This window comes from Nipponia nippon, unplaced genomic scaffold (genome assembly GCF_047370975.1).
Source record: "Nipponia nippon isolate SJK-2023a ecotype South Korea unplaced genomic scaffold, ASM4737097v1 scaffold_1, whole genome shotgun sequence".
NCBI classification, from domain to species: domain Eukaryota; kingdom Metazoa; phylum Chordata; class Aves; order Pelecaniformes; family Threskiornithidae; genus Nipponia; species Nipponia nippon.
This window is the reverse complement of record NW_028262290.1, coordinates 112931471-112949351: the sequence shown is the minus strand read 5'-3', so window position 1 is coordinate 112949351 and position 17881 is coordinate 112931471. Positions and strand designations below refer to the sequence as shown.

Genomic DNA, 17881 nt, shown 5'->3' with positions numbered 1-17881 from the left:
ATCTACTGCTAAAACTGATTTCACTTTCTGAACCCCTTAAAACATTTAATCATTTCAATTTGGACTTGCTTCTAATCTTACCTTTTCTTATCGAGTAACCACTCCTTGCTGACATCATTCAAGCTAGAAGAAGGGCTGGCACATGTGGAACTGTCAGCAGACTTCAGGCAGTATGAAAGACAGCAGGTCACAGGTCTCTACAGCGAAACTCAAGTCAGGAATGGAAGACCAGAGCGCCTTTCACTGTTCATCAGAATCACAGTGACAGCCTACCAGCCTTCTGCGCAGGAGGCTGGGCATATCGAACAGTGGACCACAAGCCATGCAGACACACAGAAGCTTCCTCCGGCATGTCTACAGCTGATTTTTTTACCTGTGTACCAAAGTTACTGTACATGTATTAAGAGTGACAGCAGATTGTGATAAGACTAAACCCATCATTTCTTCTTGGAACAGGTTTCTCCTAGGTTTGACAGGCTATTTGTGGATTAACCCACGCTCTCAGTGAGGGACTTGCTCGACAAGGAAGTAAATGAACTGGAGAGAGCTGGCTGCAGGAGGCTGTTTTCCAGCTGATCTGAATCACTGTGGCCCAAAGGAGGAAGTGTTCAGATATGATACGGCACCAGAGGAGGGTTGTGCTAAGGGAGAAGGGACTCTGCCTGAATTGTTGCTTAAGAGAAGGCTATGGGGCTTCTGACAGGAGGGAGGAGGGGGTAAGAAATACTGTAATTTGGGGAATGGGTGAATTTAATTCTTCAAAGGGGGCTGACTTTTTTCAGGTCTGAGTGCGGGACTTGACAAAGAAAAAGGGAAGTGAAGGAAGACTTCACGTGGGTTCATTTCAGATGGGAGAAGAGAGCTTTCCATCATCTCCTTTTAGTCCTACATCGCTTAAGTGCAAAAAAGGGTGACCTGCATAAAGGCATTTTAGCTATGACAGTGTTTCTGCATTCACCAAGCCTGTTAAACACAGCATGGCCTGAAAACAAGTTTAAAATCTGGTACATACTTCAGTGCTTTGTTTAGTATGGTTGCAGATGTTAATTATTGCCTTGCTCTTTCTCTCTCTCTCCCTCAAACACACACACAGAGCAAACACCCAAAAGATTTTATACCAATCTTAAAAAAATGCAGACAAAAGTAACAGCTGTACTGAACTGGAGCTGATTCATTGCAGACAAGAAATGATTTCTGAAGTACGTTCAGAGTTAGCTTTCATGTGGACCAGCAAGGACTAAGGGAACTGAAAGAGCAGTATGGTCACCTGCGGTGGAAAATGGGGAACATCTTGTTTATTTGAGTGTAGCCTTTCCTTCTGATGAAGACCTGATATTGGCAGATTTTCTATGATGGCCGGGTAACCAAGCTATGAGATACTGGGGAGTGTATAGTCTCAAGTTAGGCTATACAATAAGAATGGTATAGAGAATATTGTGCAAGTTAGGAACAAGAAGGAAGAAAAAAACCAAATTGCAGTTAGGGTTTCCTGGGCTAAATAAGGTCTCCTGTAATGGTCTGTTGTTTTATGGTTTTTGTTTGTTTTGTTTTGTTTAATTCTATTTATGTGTTGCCTTATCTATTTTGTCTTCATAGAATGTACAGACGGACTTCAAATATGGTTGGTTTGAGCTACCCACCAGCTGTAATTGGAGTGCTAAAGGTAATCCCAATAAGAAGATGTTGGGGGGGGTGGTGGGGGGCGTGTTCTGTACAAAGCATAAAGATAACACTGCGATATTTAACTTGGTAAGGGGGTCTTAGTGCTTGCCCTTTCCTTCTCTCTGACATTTAGTTTAGTTCACATACATTAATCATTTACTGGCCTAAGGGAATATCCTTTCAATAAAGGAAAGAATAGAGTTCAAGGCTGTGGCCATTTTCAGGTTGTGAAGGTTACAGCTCTGTTCTAGATTACAATGATTAAACTGAGGACTTAGTAACATGCTGGAATCAATCACAACCTCCCCCAGGGACAAAAGAAAACACAGATGGAAAGAGGTGGAGAAGGAAAAGGATCAGTTGCTGTGAGAGAAGGGAATTTCTTGCATTGCTTGGCTTCAGGTCTTCAAGGTGACAATCAGTTTAGGAATAATGACCCTTTTATGAGTTTTGAGGTTTCAGAGGAAAACTAATTAGTCAGAAGTAGTCTGAAAAAAGTAAGGTTCTATCCATGAGACAATTGCAAGGTTCTTGACTTAGGAAGGAATTATCAAGACTACAAACACAAGTTAGCAACTGGCTGCCTACACAGCAGCTTTGCAGATTACATGTTGCATGTGTTTCAGCCATGTCATGCAATGGTGAAAAAAGGTGATACAGTGGGGCAATACACAGGGACATTGACAGACTTTACACTTGTGAAGAAATCCTTCTGCTCTACTCCACACTGGAAAGACCTACAGTTAGGGTACTGAATCCTTTTTATTTTGAATAGTACAACTCATCGAAAGATGTGAAGGAATTGCAAAAGGTCCATTGAACGCGAGAAGAATGATCAAGCATGCCTTTCATGTACAGAATCAAAGCATCCATCCACGCCTTTTTCCAACTGCAGGTTGACAAGTGTTAGCTTCACTCCTGCAACTGGGATCTAAAGTCTTTGTTCTTTTAGAACTACACCCCGGAGCCAGCTTATGAGGGAACATATCTATAATGTTACCTCTTCTCCTGAGTTCCTCAGCAGTAACAAGACAATCCAAGACCCATCAGCTACTCTCAACTGACTTAAACCTTACAGAATCCCTCTCCTCTTTCTGTGTTTTTAAATGATTAAGGGTCATAAAGAGAACTGATCATGCTAGAGTAAGTTAAAACACATCAATAACAACAAAGACATTGACTAATTTTGCTCAGGGTGAAATAATTCCGCTTGGCTACTGTGCACTCTAGGATGTATTTTTTTCCAAAACTATTTTGAGAACATCTCTTTGCCTGGATGGGCTTGGGGTTGGTAGTGGATGTGGTTGAAATGGGAGTTACTTGTTTTGAAGATGTCTTCTGTCTTTGAAATAGTACTTAATCTTAAATATCTTAGTCCCATCTCCTTAATGGAAAATGGTACTTTTTGTTGCTTGCTTCAGTCTAGTAAAGCCAAGTAAAAAAACCTTATGACTACCCGACTGGTTGGTGTGCTCTGTAAAATGAGCTGATGTTTTAAGCATGCAAAAGGGTGTAGGAGCGTACCACACACATCTCTTCAGCTGTTCTGGATTGCCATAATCAACATTCCCCTCAGAGTCATGGTATTAAGGACTGGGATGACATGGAGTCAAAACTAGCTTATTTTGTAACTATGTGCTCTCCTTTTTGCTGCCATGGCCAACAGGGCGTCTGCACTGAGTAACCCAAAGCTGTGGAATCAGCTTGGCAAAATGAGGTTGGTTTTAATAACACAATGAAATACTGCCGCTTCTGCAAGAAAAAGCAGGTGGAGTGGTAGCAGTGCAAGTCCTAGGTATATAATCTCTCTCACTTTTTCAGTGGATGAGAAGTTAGGCAGTTTTTCGAATGGATTGCACAGCATCTCTCTCTATATATTGGATACTGATTTTTCTACTGCAGTAGCCTGTTGCCTTTCTGCATGACATGGGCATGATGATGTAAGACCTGTTGCCACAAAAGGGATGGTCAGCCTTGTCTCTCATTTGAACAGTGGCCACACATACCATTCATACAGACATGTTTGAATAACTGTGTTAATTTACCCAATAAGTTGTGGTGATCTGCAGCTCAGCAGTGTAGTGCAAGACAGAACTTCACATTAACTAGCTGCTGAAGTAGTTGCCTGCTTTAGAAGTGAATTTTTCAGCCTTTTCTGATGCCCGTGCTGTCATGGCAATATTTTCTGGGCTAGCTAATATACAGGTAATGAACACAGAACCTGTAGTCACTTACAATGTCTGCAGTATAGACTTCTGCTTGTCTGTGGCTACAAAAATGTCAGGCCTTCCAGTGGCGTTGAGCAGAATAACATCTACCCTTGCATCTGCTTGTTGGCTTATAAAACAAATCAAGTCTCCGAGGTTAAGGACAGACAGAAAGGCAAAAAACTGAGCATTTAGGAAGAACTGCTGTTTCACTTCATCTCTAGGTTCCCCCGAGCAGTGGAGCAATGGCCAAGTAATAAGAACACAAGACTGAGAAGTAAGACACCTTGGATCTATTTGCAGTTACACCACAGTGGGTATTTGTGGCATTAGAGCAGCTTATGACACTTCAGCTGAGGCTACAGGGCCAGCGACCTAGAGACATGTGTCGTACAGAAAGTTTCCCATCCCTTTCTTCTCCTGCTCTCCTTCTCCTCCATCACAAGATATCCATGAAGTTCTGCCTCCCTTTAGGTCTCTCCGCAATATAGGGGTCACTTCTGTGTTAAAGTTTTTTTTAAGGTTATAAAATCCACTAATTTTCAAAGCATAACTGGTGGTGCTGCAACCCTCTAAGCCATCTGTAACACTTTCATGCTTCTGTTAAGAGGATTTTTCTCCCTAGTTATTCAGGGTAAAATGCTGTTGTCGTTATTGTCAATAGCAAAACTTCTGTTGACTTGACAGGAGCAAGGATTTCTCCCTCAGTAAAATCTAAATAGCTCTACTGTGAAACTTATCGTCTATGTGGTTAACCATTGTTTCATACAAAAGAACAATTCTGATGTGCTATTCTGCAATTTCACAATTTGGCAAATTTTATCTGCTGCAAGAGCACAACATTAAGTGCAGGAAAAATATATAAAGGAACAAAACCCTTTTATTTCTACAAGATAAGGTCGCCTTACAGTGAATTAAATTTCAGCATAGTTGAAACATAATTTTCAATGCCATAGGACGCAAAAGTAAATTATTGTATGCACGCAAGTGTTAGATTAGTTTGCTTCATTGACTGAGATAAGTGATTACAAAATAAAAACACTCAAAATACTTAAAATTGACTGAGTGGATGCTTTGGGCATTATTTTTCTTGCCTATTTTTTAAGTTTGTTTAAGGGCTTCAAAACATGTTTTCTTGGTGGAACTTTTTCCTCTCTTGGTTGTTTTTCCTCTCTAACATCTACTGAAAGTGTTGAAAAGCTGCAATTTATGATTGTTCTTCTGTGACTTTGGGCCACAAATCATCTCTGGAGAAGCTTGACCCTGCCTTCAATGTGTGGGCTCCACACAGCTTGTAAAATCAACTGCTTGGCAAGCAAGTTATTTACCGGGATAGATGAAAGCAGAGCTGAATCTTCGGCATCCTTGATATTCACTCACTAATTAGCCTCTCCGTGGACTGTACTTCCACAAGAGGCATACGCAGCTCTGTGTAATCAACACTATGCAAGTAGCAAGGTTGTCAGGATCAGCCCATGCTGGAGAGAGCCAGTACCAAAATACATTGGTCTTCTTCAGAACATACGAAGTCCTGTAGCTATGCTGATGTATGGGTCACTGTCCTTTGCATTTGACTTGAAGTCAGGTCCTTACCTGGAACATGACCATGACAACAAACAGCAAAGGTGGACAGGACTTTAAGAGCTCAATAGATAATTGTAATTTAGCATTTTTAGTATTGCTAAAAAAGACGGCAGATTTTTAGATGGACTCTAATCCTTAACAGTATTCTACATTATGTCTAGCCAACCCCCATTTCTTGCACTGAGAGCAGCTGTGCACATGCATGTGTGAAATGTAGTCATCTTTATTTCTTGGTGAAAGTGCTACAAGGAAATGCAAAGTAACCTGCAACAGTTTGAAAGTGGAGGGAAACTTGAGTGTACAGATGTCAATCTTTAATATTTGGTCTAAGGAAAGTCATTTGGATAAACCCCTGTGGGAATTACATCAAAGTTCTCAGCAGGCAAGAGAGATTGAGAGCTGGTCCTCTGCCAGATGCAGCTGCATGGTTGATCTGTGTATCATTCTTCTAGCTATAACTCCTTCCACACCTTTCCTCTTTCTTGCTAGGAGGAGGAGAAAAAGGTTCATAGGGTTTCAGGAACATCCAGTTCTGAGATCAAGGAGCTTTATCTTGCTAGATAATGAGTGCTGTCAGCTCCCAGGGCCTTCCCTAAGAGTTGAGATTTGAACTCAACCTTCTGCAAGAAGGTTTATACCTTAATACTTTAGCTTTATGAGCTGGGAAGTGGACTTTCCCTCCTCAATCTCTTGACTGACCACCCTGCAGCATTAATATATCATTTACAGCTGACTGGAACTTTCCGAACTGGAATTAGATATTTACTCTTCTGTTATAAAGGTTGTTTTTTATATCGTTGATAGCACTTAATGTAACATTACTGTGATTTTCTTCTGCTCTGTAGTTTTCTGAAAGCCCCGGTGGACTCACTTATCTTACAAAAAAATAAGGAAAATTAGGGTTATGCTGTCTTTGGGCAATTTAAGCTGCAATAATCACAATTCAGGATTAATATTAAAATCAGAAGGAACTAAGTTGCTTTTTGGGTCTAGCAAGATAGTTCTAGTTAGTTATTATTTTGGTTGATTGAACAGTAAGTGGTAAAAATATGACTACAGGTGCCTGTATGGTTTTTTTACTGCGAAAAACATATCACCTTATTCTGTTCTAAGCATGAGTGAAGCATTGGAGTGCTTTGCTCACAATACAAAGTCATAAGAACTCTATAGGGACAGCAATATCCAGAGACTTTAATATAATTAGAAAGCATATCTTTGTTATTCCTGTTTCCTTCAAAGTTAATGTTATTTTTCATAGACATAGCACACGGGTAGGGGACAGAGAAGGGTAAAATCAGCCACAATAGGGCCATCCCAATGTTTCAGGTACTAAAGCTGTCCTGGTTTCGGCTGGGATAGAGAATCCTGATTTGCTTTTGTCGTGGTTTAACCCCAGCCAGCAACTAAGCACCACACAGCCGCTCACTCACTACCCCCTGGTGGGATGGGGGAGAGAATCAGAAGAGTCAAAGTGAGAAAACTCATGGGTTGAGATAAAGACAGTTTAATAGGGAAAGCAAAAGCCGCGCGCACAAGCAAAGCAAATCAGGATTCTTATCTTTTTTGGATTCAGCCTTTGCTGATTAAATTCTGGTATGGAGAACTGCCATGTTTAGAATAAACAAACAGCATACATGTTCATAATGGAAGCTTCTTAAACACGAGTCATACAATACTGATGAGTAAATTAGACTCTGCATTGATTAAATGGAATTGAAGAAGTTAAAAAAAAAAAAAAGCTATGCACTTAGGTCACCACTCTAATTCTCCATTTGTAAATGTAAAGTGATAGAAATTGAACTATCATTGTAAAAGGGATGACCATATTAACTGCCTTTTCTCCCCACTCTTGCAGAATGTAGACAAATGGTCCTTTGACGTATTTGCACTAAACGATGCCAGTGGGGATCATGCACTGAAATTCATTTTCTATGAACTTCTCACACGCTATGATCTGATCAACCGTTTCAAGGTCAGTAGTTAGAAGATGGGTCTCTTCTTCCATTTCGAGTTTCGTGGAACTTCCCTCTCATCCTGCTTTGTTCCATTCCAAATGCAATTTTAGCGCTATTTGAAGGCTTCGTGGATACTGTACTTTCCCCAGTTAGCAAGACCAAATGTTATTTAAGCAGTACTTTTAATTGCGATGGGAAACCATGAAGTAGGCGGGGTTCCAAACAGGCTTCCCGATGAAATCCATGGGAAATATTACATTTGATCCTGTGGGAACAATGGTGTCATTCTCCTGAGATTCACAGAACTCTCAAGCATGCAGGCAAAAAAGGAGAGCTTGAATTCAAATTCATCAAAAGAAGCGTGGCCAGCAGGTCGAGGGAGGTGATTCTGCCCCTCTACTCCACTCTGGTGAAGACCACACCTGGAGTACTGCGTCCAGCTCTGCAGCCCTCAGCACAGGAAAGATGTGGATCTGTTGGAGAGGGTCCAGAGGAGGGCCACAAAAATGATCAGAGGGATGGAACAGCTCTCCTATAAGGAAAGGGTGAGACAGTTGGGGTTGTTCAGCCTGGAGAAGAGAAGGCTGCGGGGAGACCTTATTGCAGCCTTTCAGTACTTGAAGGGGGCTTATAAGAAAGATGGGGACAAATTTTTTAGTAGGGCCTCTTGTGATAGGACAAGGGGTAATGGTTTTAAACTAAAAGCGGGTAGATTTAGACTAGATATAAGGAAGAAATTTTTTACAATGAGAGTGGTAAAACGCTAGAACAGGTTGCCCAGAGAGGTGGTAGATGCCCCATCCCTGGAAACATTTAAGGTTGGGTTGGACAGGGCTCTTAGCAGCCTGATCTAGTTGAAGATGTCCCTGCTCATGGCAGGGGGTTAGATTAGGTGACCTTTAAAAGGTCCCTTCCAACCCAAACTATTCTATGATTCTATGATTGTTACAGAGGTTTGCAGATACAAATGCTATGTATCTTTTCCTCCAGCTTTGAACAGGCTTAAATTTGGATGGTAGAAACATTGTTCTCAGATCTTGACCATTCTCCTCACCCAGATAATCCACTGTCCCTTCCTCCATTGACACTTCCACTTCTCAGGGGTCCCCACTCACTTTGGCTGGAAAAGGATTTACAGCTCTCTGGTTCCTGCCCTTCTTCAGGAACTGCCCATGCCCGATGAGAAATGTTTGAAGATAACTGGTCAGAACTGCATCCTCCCCCGATACGTACCCAAGAGGAGAACATCAGTACTCCTCTAACTATGGAAATATAAGTGTTTAGGGTATTTGCCGGTTGAGCAGATGAAACTGGAGAACGCATGGTGCCAGTTGCATATGTTGTAGCTGACACCACCTGCGTAGTCTCCTCTCTAGAAATCCCCTGAATTGCATTTTCTTGAGCGTGCGCAGTTCTACTCTTGAAGTCAGAAAAGCATGGCGAGCCCCTAGGATGGGCAGGCTGGATTTCGCCGTGAAAAGCCAGAGGTCTGATAAATGATACTCCTCTTAGTAGCATGATGTGTTTAATTAGAAAATCTTGAATGTGAATAGTAAAGCAGAGATATATTCCAGTGGGTAGTGAGGGGAATAGAGAGACGCTTGTGGCCTAATTAGAAATATTTATCCAGGGGCAATCAATCAAGTGCTCTCTGTAACTTTTCATACTGCGCGTGTCTTCCAGATGGCATTTTGTAGTATACTTGCTTGTGTGTGTTTATGTGTAGGAATGATTCATCCATAATGTAATTAGGGATGGGAAAGCCAGTTTGAGGAAGTAATCTGGATTTGCTCTCTCTCTTGACTGCCTGTTTCAGATGTTTCAGCGTGTTATTTATTTCTGAAGTACAAACTGCTCTTCAAGACCTCTTATCAAAATGCTTCCCTCCAAACACTAGCCGTTAAAGATGATTATATTGTTTGCATTCTGTGCTGTTTTCCTCAGATCCCCATTTCTGCCCTGGTGTCCTTTGTGGAAGCTCTGGAGGTCGGCTACAGCAAACACAAAAATCCTTATCACAACCTAATGCACGCTGCAGATGTGACACAGACGGTCCATTACCTCCTTTTCAAGACAGGCGTAGCGGTAAGTACAGGAGTTGGCATCCTGAATACATAATGAGATTACAACAGTTTTGGCTCATTAAGGAGATTATGATTATCCACCATAGACAAACTTCATTTGATATGGCTGTATTAATGAAAGCAGAGATTTAGGATTATTTAGAAATAGAAGGTAGGTGAAGATATGGATAACTCTTTTAACAGTGATCTAAAAGAGGATGAATGAGAAACCCAAGCTCAGTTTTTCACTCTGCCACAGATCTGCTGGGTGATTCTGCCAACTCGCTTTTGTTGGAAGTGGTTTCACCTAATGTGAAGAAGCAAATTGTCTAAGCTTTCTTCTTACTTCAGGGAGCCAGGCAGTAGCTCCAAAGGACAATTCATTCCACTTATCTGAGGATGACAAGAGCCATCTGGAGCCTCAGATGGAGATGCTCCTCTGGATCAGCCTCTGGAGATGCTGATCTCCATCCAGTCTCTAAGGCGAAACCAGCTGAACTGGCTTACGTAGAAACCTACACGCGGCTAAAGTCTGACAATAGTAACAGGAACGACTAGAAGGCTTAAACAAACATCCTTGGCACACAGTATGTTCCCAGAGTGGTTGTCAGGACACACCACAGAAATACGTTTGAAGATGGACTAGGGAAATTGAAGGCAGACAGCTTCCAGAATGGTGATCCGCCATTACAGTTAGGGTTCAGCTGGTGGCTGAGAAAGTTGTTTCAGGCTCTTACTGCAGCTCCTGCCTTCTTGAACACTCCCTGATCACTCCAAGCTCCGTAACTGGGAACTGTTGAAGAAAAGGGTGAGGGAAACCCATGGTTGCATGGGACCCGGCCCAACCAAATTCCAACACTGTTTTCCCATGCCATGAGTACCTTAGATGGCCTGTACGAAATCACCCTGAAAGTTGGCAGTCAGCATCACTCATGGCAATACTTGTGTCTCCCTCGGTATGTTGATGAGGCCCTTTTCTGCGCAGCTCAGTGAGAAACGTGAAGAAATGGTGCCGCCAGCGCGTGCCGTGTGATGGAGCATAGGACAGAGAGGTGCCAGGTAACAAGGTGTAGCGCAGCTCCTGCTATGTCTTTTGGGCCAGTTTTAACAAGCGTAGAGCTGCTTATGCTTGGGAGCAACCTTTTATGCATATGGTTTCCCTTTCTGCAGTCCCTTAATTGCCACAGTAATGCTGCTTTCAGTCCTGAGGCCAGACCTGGATGCTCTTCCCTGAGGAGTAACCTGCTCCAGTGCCTCGGGTAAACATGTCCCGAGTCTCCTGTGTGGAATGTAGACTGCAGCTGTGATTTGCAACGTTTACTGAAGATGTATTTGGAAGGAGCCAGGCCCTGTCTGTCTTAAGACCTGATCCAGGCTACCTGATTCTGACTGAAGTTGTGTCAGGTGCTGCTGATTGTGTCTGAAGTAAATCAGAATGAGGTCAGGTTTGCAGCTAACACAGCTGCAGGCTCAGCCTCTCCCTCAGGTGAGATCCTCAATTGGTCCCTGCTGCTTTTAGGGCCATTAGTTAATGAAAATGCACTGAAGGCTGTAGTCAGTAGGAATAATGCACTGTTGAGTAATGCGAATTGCATGGTAGTGGTGAGCAAATGGATCCCCTTTTTGTCCTCAAAGCTTTGAAGATGGGCAGCTTTCCCTTGGGGCTCTTCTGCTCCAAAAAGTGACTGGATGGCAAGAGCTGCCCAAGTGCAGCAGCCCTCCTGCCTGTGTATGTAATAACGGCTAAAAAAAATGACTAAATGTTAAAAGAGCTTCCCCCAGCCGTCCCTTCTTCCCGGGCTGCAGGGGAATCCGGCGCCCGGAGCACCTCCTCCCCCTCCTTCTTGACTGACCTTGGTGTCTGCAGAGTTGTTCCTCTCCCATATTCTCACTCCTCTCTCCGGCTGCAGTCGCTGTTGCGCAGAACCATTTTCCCCTTCTGGAAGATGTTACCCCAGAGGCGCTACCAGCATCGCTGCTTGGCTCGGCCTTGGCCAGCGGCGGGTCCGTCTTGGAGCCGGCTGGCGTTGGCTCTATGGGACATGAGGGAAGCTTCTAGCAGCTTCTCACAGAAGCCCCCCCTAGAGCCCCCCCGCTCCCAAACCCTTGCCACAGGAACCCAAGACACCCTGTTTTATTCCTCCCATTGAGATGAAGCTTTTTTCTCACCCGTCTCACGAGCTAGAGATGCGATGCGCTCGCGTGCGCACTGGCAAAGAAGAGTGGCATGTGAATGCTCTCCTCCTCCTTCTCTGACCACTGCGAGCCAGGAAGCAGGTAGGAGAGATGAGCCCGTGGCTTGTGTCCTAGCAAAGGGAGTAGGGCTGCGAGCTGGGGGAAATGAAGCTTGCTCTGTCTTTTTTTGCCTAGAAGGCCTTTGGTGTTCTGAATCCCCGGAGCAGCAGTAGTGAAGTGCGTGTGGGAGATGGGAAGAGGATGATTTTCCCGGTGGTATTGGGTCAGGAGAAGAATGTCCGTGTTGCGGCAGAGCCCCATGCAGAGCCAGCCCCGCGCCTTCTCTTCTGCCAGCCGCACAGCGGCAGTTCCCTGGGCCTGCCCGTGTGCGCCCGGGCCCCTCAGCATCTCGAAGGCGCTGGGCTGGGCCCGCAGCGCCTGTGTCGGTGCCTCTCCTGTGCTGGGGAGAGCAGAATGGGACACGGGAGCGCGCGTGCAGCCTCCAAAGTGCCGAATGAGAGAGGAGAGCATTTTGTGTTGTTAAACGGGGTTTTTTATTGGGTTGTATTGGGTTTTCAATTGGGTTTGATTGTTTTTTTATTGGCTTTTGACTTGTTTCTTGGCCAATGTTGCTGTCTCCGCCATCAGGACTGTTTGCGGGGATGGGGCATCTAGCTTCTTTGATGGTCTGTTGCTGTTGTCTGCGCAGTGCCAGGGCGGGTGTGGCTTCATCTTCACCCCCCCGTTGGGTAGCTGAGGCGAGAGCTAGCTGAGGCCAGCCACCCGCCACTGGCTTTCTCATCCTCAGGCTGCCAAAATGCCACCTCCAGGCCCCAATAACCTCGGAGGTGCTCCAGGGCAGTCCAACAGGCTCCGTCGGTCTGCGTCGGTCTCTGATGGTCTCTGGTGGTCTCCGATGGTCTCCAGCGGTGTCCGGTGGTCTCCGATGGTCTCCGGCGGTGTCCAGCGTTGTCCAGCGGTGTCCGTCAGTCTGCGATGGTCTCCGTTGGTCTCCGTCGGTCTCTGGTGGGCCTGAAGGACTCCTCCTGGTGCTATGGCACTGCCCGGCAGTGGCACTGCCGGGCAGAAGATGGCAGCCCCTCTGCTGGCCTCTTGGCCAGGGCTGAGGGCAGAGGAGATGCCCCCCTTGCTGAGGGGCGTGGGTGGGGGTGGGAAAGCAGGGCTCATCTGGGGCTTGACGGCCGGGTGATGTTCCCGATGAGCCTGGCGGCTGTCGGCGTGGCTGGGGCTGTGAGGGCTAGCGTCGGCTACGGGGGTGGCGCCGCTTGTTGGGAGCTGGCTGCCTGGAGGGTCCCTGCGAGCCCGTGGCGGTCTTGCAGTGCTTTGGGCACCATGGTGCTGGAGGCAGCCCGGCCATGGTGATGTAGTGCCCCATCAGCCCTGCAGAGGGTGGGTCCACCTCCATTGGCTCGCCCTCTGCAGGTGGATCCACCTCCATGGGCTCCTCGCCATTGCGTGGCGGGTCGACCTCCATGGGCTCAACTCGCCTGCCATAGGTGCTGCTGCTCCCGTCAGCCTTTTCGCGTTTTTTGGGCTGTGGAGGCATCCCGAGTGGCTTTAAGAAGCTCTTGTGGCTCTTCCCACTCAATGTGGGCTTTTCCGGGTCCTCCTCTCCCAAGCAGGCTTGGTGTCAGAGTGGCTAGGTGCTCCGGGAGCTGTGGGCCAGCCGCAGGGGTGCCTGCTTGTGCAATGGAAGGCTGGTGACGTCACCAACAGCCGCTGCTGTGGGTGGGACGGTGGCCCCTGAGGCCCTGAAGGCCCCGTTGCGGGGGGCCATTTTGGTCGTCAGAGAGAAGGGCTGTCCCTGGGGCAGTGGGCCTGCCCCCCAGCTCCCCTTGTGTGCCCTGGGCTCCAGCCCCCTCCTCATGCCGGGCCTGGGGTCCCCTGAAGGGACCAGTGGCCACAGTGTCCCAGGAGGGTCGGGGAGGCCGCATTGCCCTGCAAGCGCTGGGCTCCCTGCAAGTGGCATCGTCCCCGCAGCCGCCAGTAGCAGAGAGGGGCAGAGGGGAGGAGAGGGCCTGGCGTCCTGCGGGCTGCTGCGCAGGGGCGCCGGGAGGAGCGCGTTGTAGGGCCACCGAGGTGCTTGGGGCCTGGAGGTGGGGTTTTGGGTCTGAGGACGGGAAGGCCCCTGGGGGATTGCTGTCCCCGGCTCCTTTTTGCCTCAGGTACCGAACGGGTGGGTGAAGGTGAAGCCAGAGCCGCCCTGGCGTTGCAGAAAGGGTAGCTGCAGATCAGTGGTGACTCTAGACCAGCCCGCAGGACGGATTTGATCGTGGCTACGGGCTCTTGCGGGGAGTGCTTAGGGCGACGGGTGTGCAGGTGCTTCTTCTCCCCCCCCAAGTGGATTCCCGTGTACCTCAAGCAGTGTAAGAGCTGTTGAGAGCACGCCATGAGCATGCCTAAGGAGGCAAGGGAGGTGTTTTTCTTTGCTCCCCAGTGGCTGAATGAGAAACAGTCTGCAATGAGAAACGTGGCTGCAAGGAGGCAAAGGAAGCTGGCTGTGAAGGTGTTCGTGGCGATGGCTTGCTGTGCCTGCGCTGCCGTGGTGAGAGCAGATGCCAACGTGCCCCTTGCGCCTGTGCCGTGCCGGTCCGGTCCTCTGCTTTCCTGGCTTGTGTAGCTCCAGAAGGCAATAGCACCTTTGAAACTGTGCACTGGTGTCGTGGGGGAAGGCGTCATCTCTCCACTCTTCCATAGTTTCCTTTCTCCCTTTGGCTCGTGCTTCTTGGTCAAGGCCTCTGTGCAGAGCACCTCTTTCGGGGATTGTTTGCTTTTCTTTGGGTTAGATTTTGACAAGCTTTTAGGTGGAGAGAGAGAGAGAAGAGAGAGAGAGAGAGAGAGATGGTGCAGGTGGGGAGGAGGTGCTGACGAGCACTGCCATTTTCCTGTCATGAAAACCAAAACCATCTCAGGCCACCTTTTCTCTCTTCACACCATCCTTGTTGCCATGATGCCGTGTGACCAGGAATAAAAGAGGAGATAGGTGTAGTTGTTAAGGGTCAGAGGGCAGATTGTCTCTGGGCCATTTCCTTGGCCTGAGTTGATAGGCAAGGTTTTAAAGACTTGGATAGTTTTTCTGGAGTCAAGTTATTCAGTAAATCACTCAGGACAGTTCCTGTTTGTGTGAATTAACTTTGGTTCTTGATGAAGTTCTTGCTGAATACAAAACTGGGTTTGACTCATTGGGAATAAAGGAGAAGAAGATATTGCAGAAATAGCAGGGGAATCTCTGACTTTCTAATCCCACTGGTAACACTGGAAGTGAGAGCTAAATTTCCGGGCCTCTTCACCACAGGTCAAAAATAGGAATATTTCTGAAGTCTATGTATTCCGTGCTATCCTTTGGCACAGTTGCACAGCAACGTGTGGACATTTGTAAGTAGTGCGGCCTCTTCTCTTACCTTATTTCTTCTTAGAGATTGTAAAATCTATTTTCTTAAAGGTAAAGGCGATTATTTCCGTTGACTTGTTTTTCCTATGCTTTTATATGCTGTGCTTCTCTGCTAGAAAGGTGTCAGCCCAGAGGAAAGACAGCTCACTGTGAAGGTGGGTCACGTCAAACAGGAGCAGGCTTTTGTGCCTCATTGGCATCATTCAATGTAGTCCAGCGATACCTCAGTGGAAACACCTCTTGCAAAGAGTTTCTGGGGACGACTTAGGCAGATGTGCTGTTTTTGGCTGGGATAGAGTTAGTTTTCTTCATAGTAGCTGGTACGGGGCTGTGTTTTGGATTTGGGCTGAAAGCAGTGCTCTGCAGCATGCAGACTGCAGCACCATAATGTGTTGTGTGGAGTTTGAAGACAATTGCAGAACCAAAGTGCCAAAGCTGGTCAGAGCAAAAAGTGACAGCTGTGTGTATCCCAGGCTCCAATGTGACTGAGAAGCAAGAGCAAGACCTGGGTAAGTATCTGTCTTCAGGTCTCTCTGTAATGTGCTTCAGCCTTATCTCAACCTGGCAACAAATGCACAAACCTATCACCCTCTAGCGTATGCCTTTTGAGATTTTTCTCTCGTGCGTTACCTAGGTCCAGTAAATTATCTATGTCCGCACGCCTTTCAAAGTCACCTGCTATTATGCTGCCTGATGTTTGAAGTGACAAATAAGAACTCTTCAGCATGAAAGCACTTTCTTTTGTAATGTCTCTGAAGTATTTTTCCTCTTTTCCTCTTTGGTTTCAGAAGGCGTGCTAGGGCCATTGGTTTAATTCTTCGATGGGATGAGGACAAAGACTTGTGAAAAAATCATACAGTAAAAGCGGAAAAAAACCCCTGATTTATCTTGTTAACTAGTTATTTGCAATGTGGAAAAAGAACTTCTTTTTTCAAATTCACATATTCTGCATAGTAGTAATTTGTTCTAGTCTCAAAGGGAAGAAACAATTGTGTGGTTTATCTTTACATGGTTCATTTGCCTTTGTCATGCTTCCTATTATTTACAAGCTCTCTCAACAGTTTTGTTCCAGGCTTCTTCTTTCTTCTATTTTCTTTTCAATTAAAAAATATTCTTGCCCTCTAATCATATTCAGTGCCTGAAATCTCTTTAGTTTTCCTGTTATTTTCTTCCTCAGGATGATGACTTGGAATTAATTCCTTATACTTTACTGCATGAACTAGAATATTTTGGGTTCTCTCGTAGAATAACATTGAAAGAGAATTTGGAATTACTCTGATGTTTCTCTCTCAGAGGAGTGGTATACAAGCGTGAAGTTTAAGAACAGCTTCCAAAAGCTGACACACTTTTTGCTCATTTCATTCTTTCCTTTATTTAACTCTGTTGTTCAGCTGTGATTATTACTTTCTTCGGTATTATTTTCTGATTAATCTTTATAATTATTAGGAATTACCATATGATTTCTTTGAATCCAGACAATGAGGTGAAAATGGTAAATCTTAAGAGTTCTTTCTCTGATACTGTTAAGAAGTACAGGAGAATATTTCCTGCAGCAGACGTGTAAAACTGCAGAAGTGCAGGACTTGTGTCACATCTGTTTGCACCAAAGGGAAGTGAGATCCTCCTCTCCTCTAGACTATTGTGATTAATAAGCAGATCATCATGAGCTCTGAAAATGATAACTGCTTTGGAATAAAAGACCATAAACTGGGGAAGGAAACAAGCTAATTATTGCTGTCTTTGCTTTGTAGAATTTTCTTGGAAATGAATCCATTTGTTTTGTTAGATTTGGAAACACTGCTCTTTCCTCTTCCTTTTTCTTTCTGTATGCATCGATCCTTTTGTTTACATGCCAGTGACTTGCCTTAGTAGCTAATTCTTCATATTTATTGTGTGTTTGTGAAAGACAATCATGCCTCATTACCCTTTTTTTGTTTCCACTCTGGAAGCCAATACTTGATCTTTTATTCCGCCTTCCCCCGCCATCCCCCACCCCCTATCATCGCAGAAAGTTTGAAGGTTTTGTTCTGGATTGTTTTTGTCAACCCGTTAGAAATGAAAAGCATTCACATTTCCTCGCTCTTTTCACCTGCGACAGTGTCCTGCTGGTTTCTCAACAGTTCTTGATGGCTTTGTTCTTTGAAACTAGCTCTCTGTTCCCAAGATGAAGTCCATCACAGAGCAGTGAAAGGTAATATTCCCGCTTAGATGGAGATTGCATCCATACTCTGCAGGCTCTTTGCCATCTTGTTTGCTTTTCCTTGCAAGGTTGTAGCAGAAAAAAGGGACTAAAAGGTTCCAATTATTTACGTGCTATTTCCCTCCTGTTACTCACAAGCCAATTTTGACTTTGTCCTACTTACACTGATTTATTTATTACACAGAGTTCACAAATCTAATCTCAATCTGTATTCTGAGTGGTCTTCCTCAAATGCTGTTATGATATTTAATATCTCTCCTCAGGTGTATTACACCCTATTTGAAAACCTGCATTACCTGAACTTGTGATACTTTATCAACAAGTGATACTTTGATAGGGCATGCCAGTTAGCACTTTTCCTGTATGAGTCTTGAGAGATGAGGTAGGAGACCTCAAGCACAGAGCTTGTTGCCTTAGTGATGTTTTAAGTCTTGGGTCATAAGATCCTGTTGGAGTGGCACTTGTCAGATGATGCCCAGAAGGTCTGAAGCGGATGCATTACACTAACTGGGCATGTCCCATAGTAGTCCTGTGTGCATAGCGTAGGTTTGCTCTGCCTGTTCCTGAGTGCTTGTGCCTGATTTTTTTTCTATCATTTTCACTCTCTCCTTTTGGGAAATGGC

General features: G+C 45.5%; 1 protein-coding gene across 8 annotated transcripts in view; it reads left to right on the top strand.

Annotated features, from left to right (window-relative positions):
- PDE1C (phosphodiesterase 1C) overlaps nt 1-17881 on the top strand; it is a 352044-nt gene that overhangs the window by 236951 nt on the left and 97212 nt on the right. For all 8 annotated transcript variants that reach the window (XM_087767398.1, XM_087767403.1, XM_087767422.1 and 5 more), the window contains 3 exons: nt 1597-1663; nt 7309-7425; nt 9353-9493. In XM_087767398.1, coding sequence (XP_087623524.1) covers nt 1597-1663; nt 7309-7425; nt 9353-9493 — 325 coding nt within the window. The remainder of the gene's footprint in view (nt 1-1596; nt 1664-7308; nt 7426-9352; nt 9494-17881) is intronic.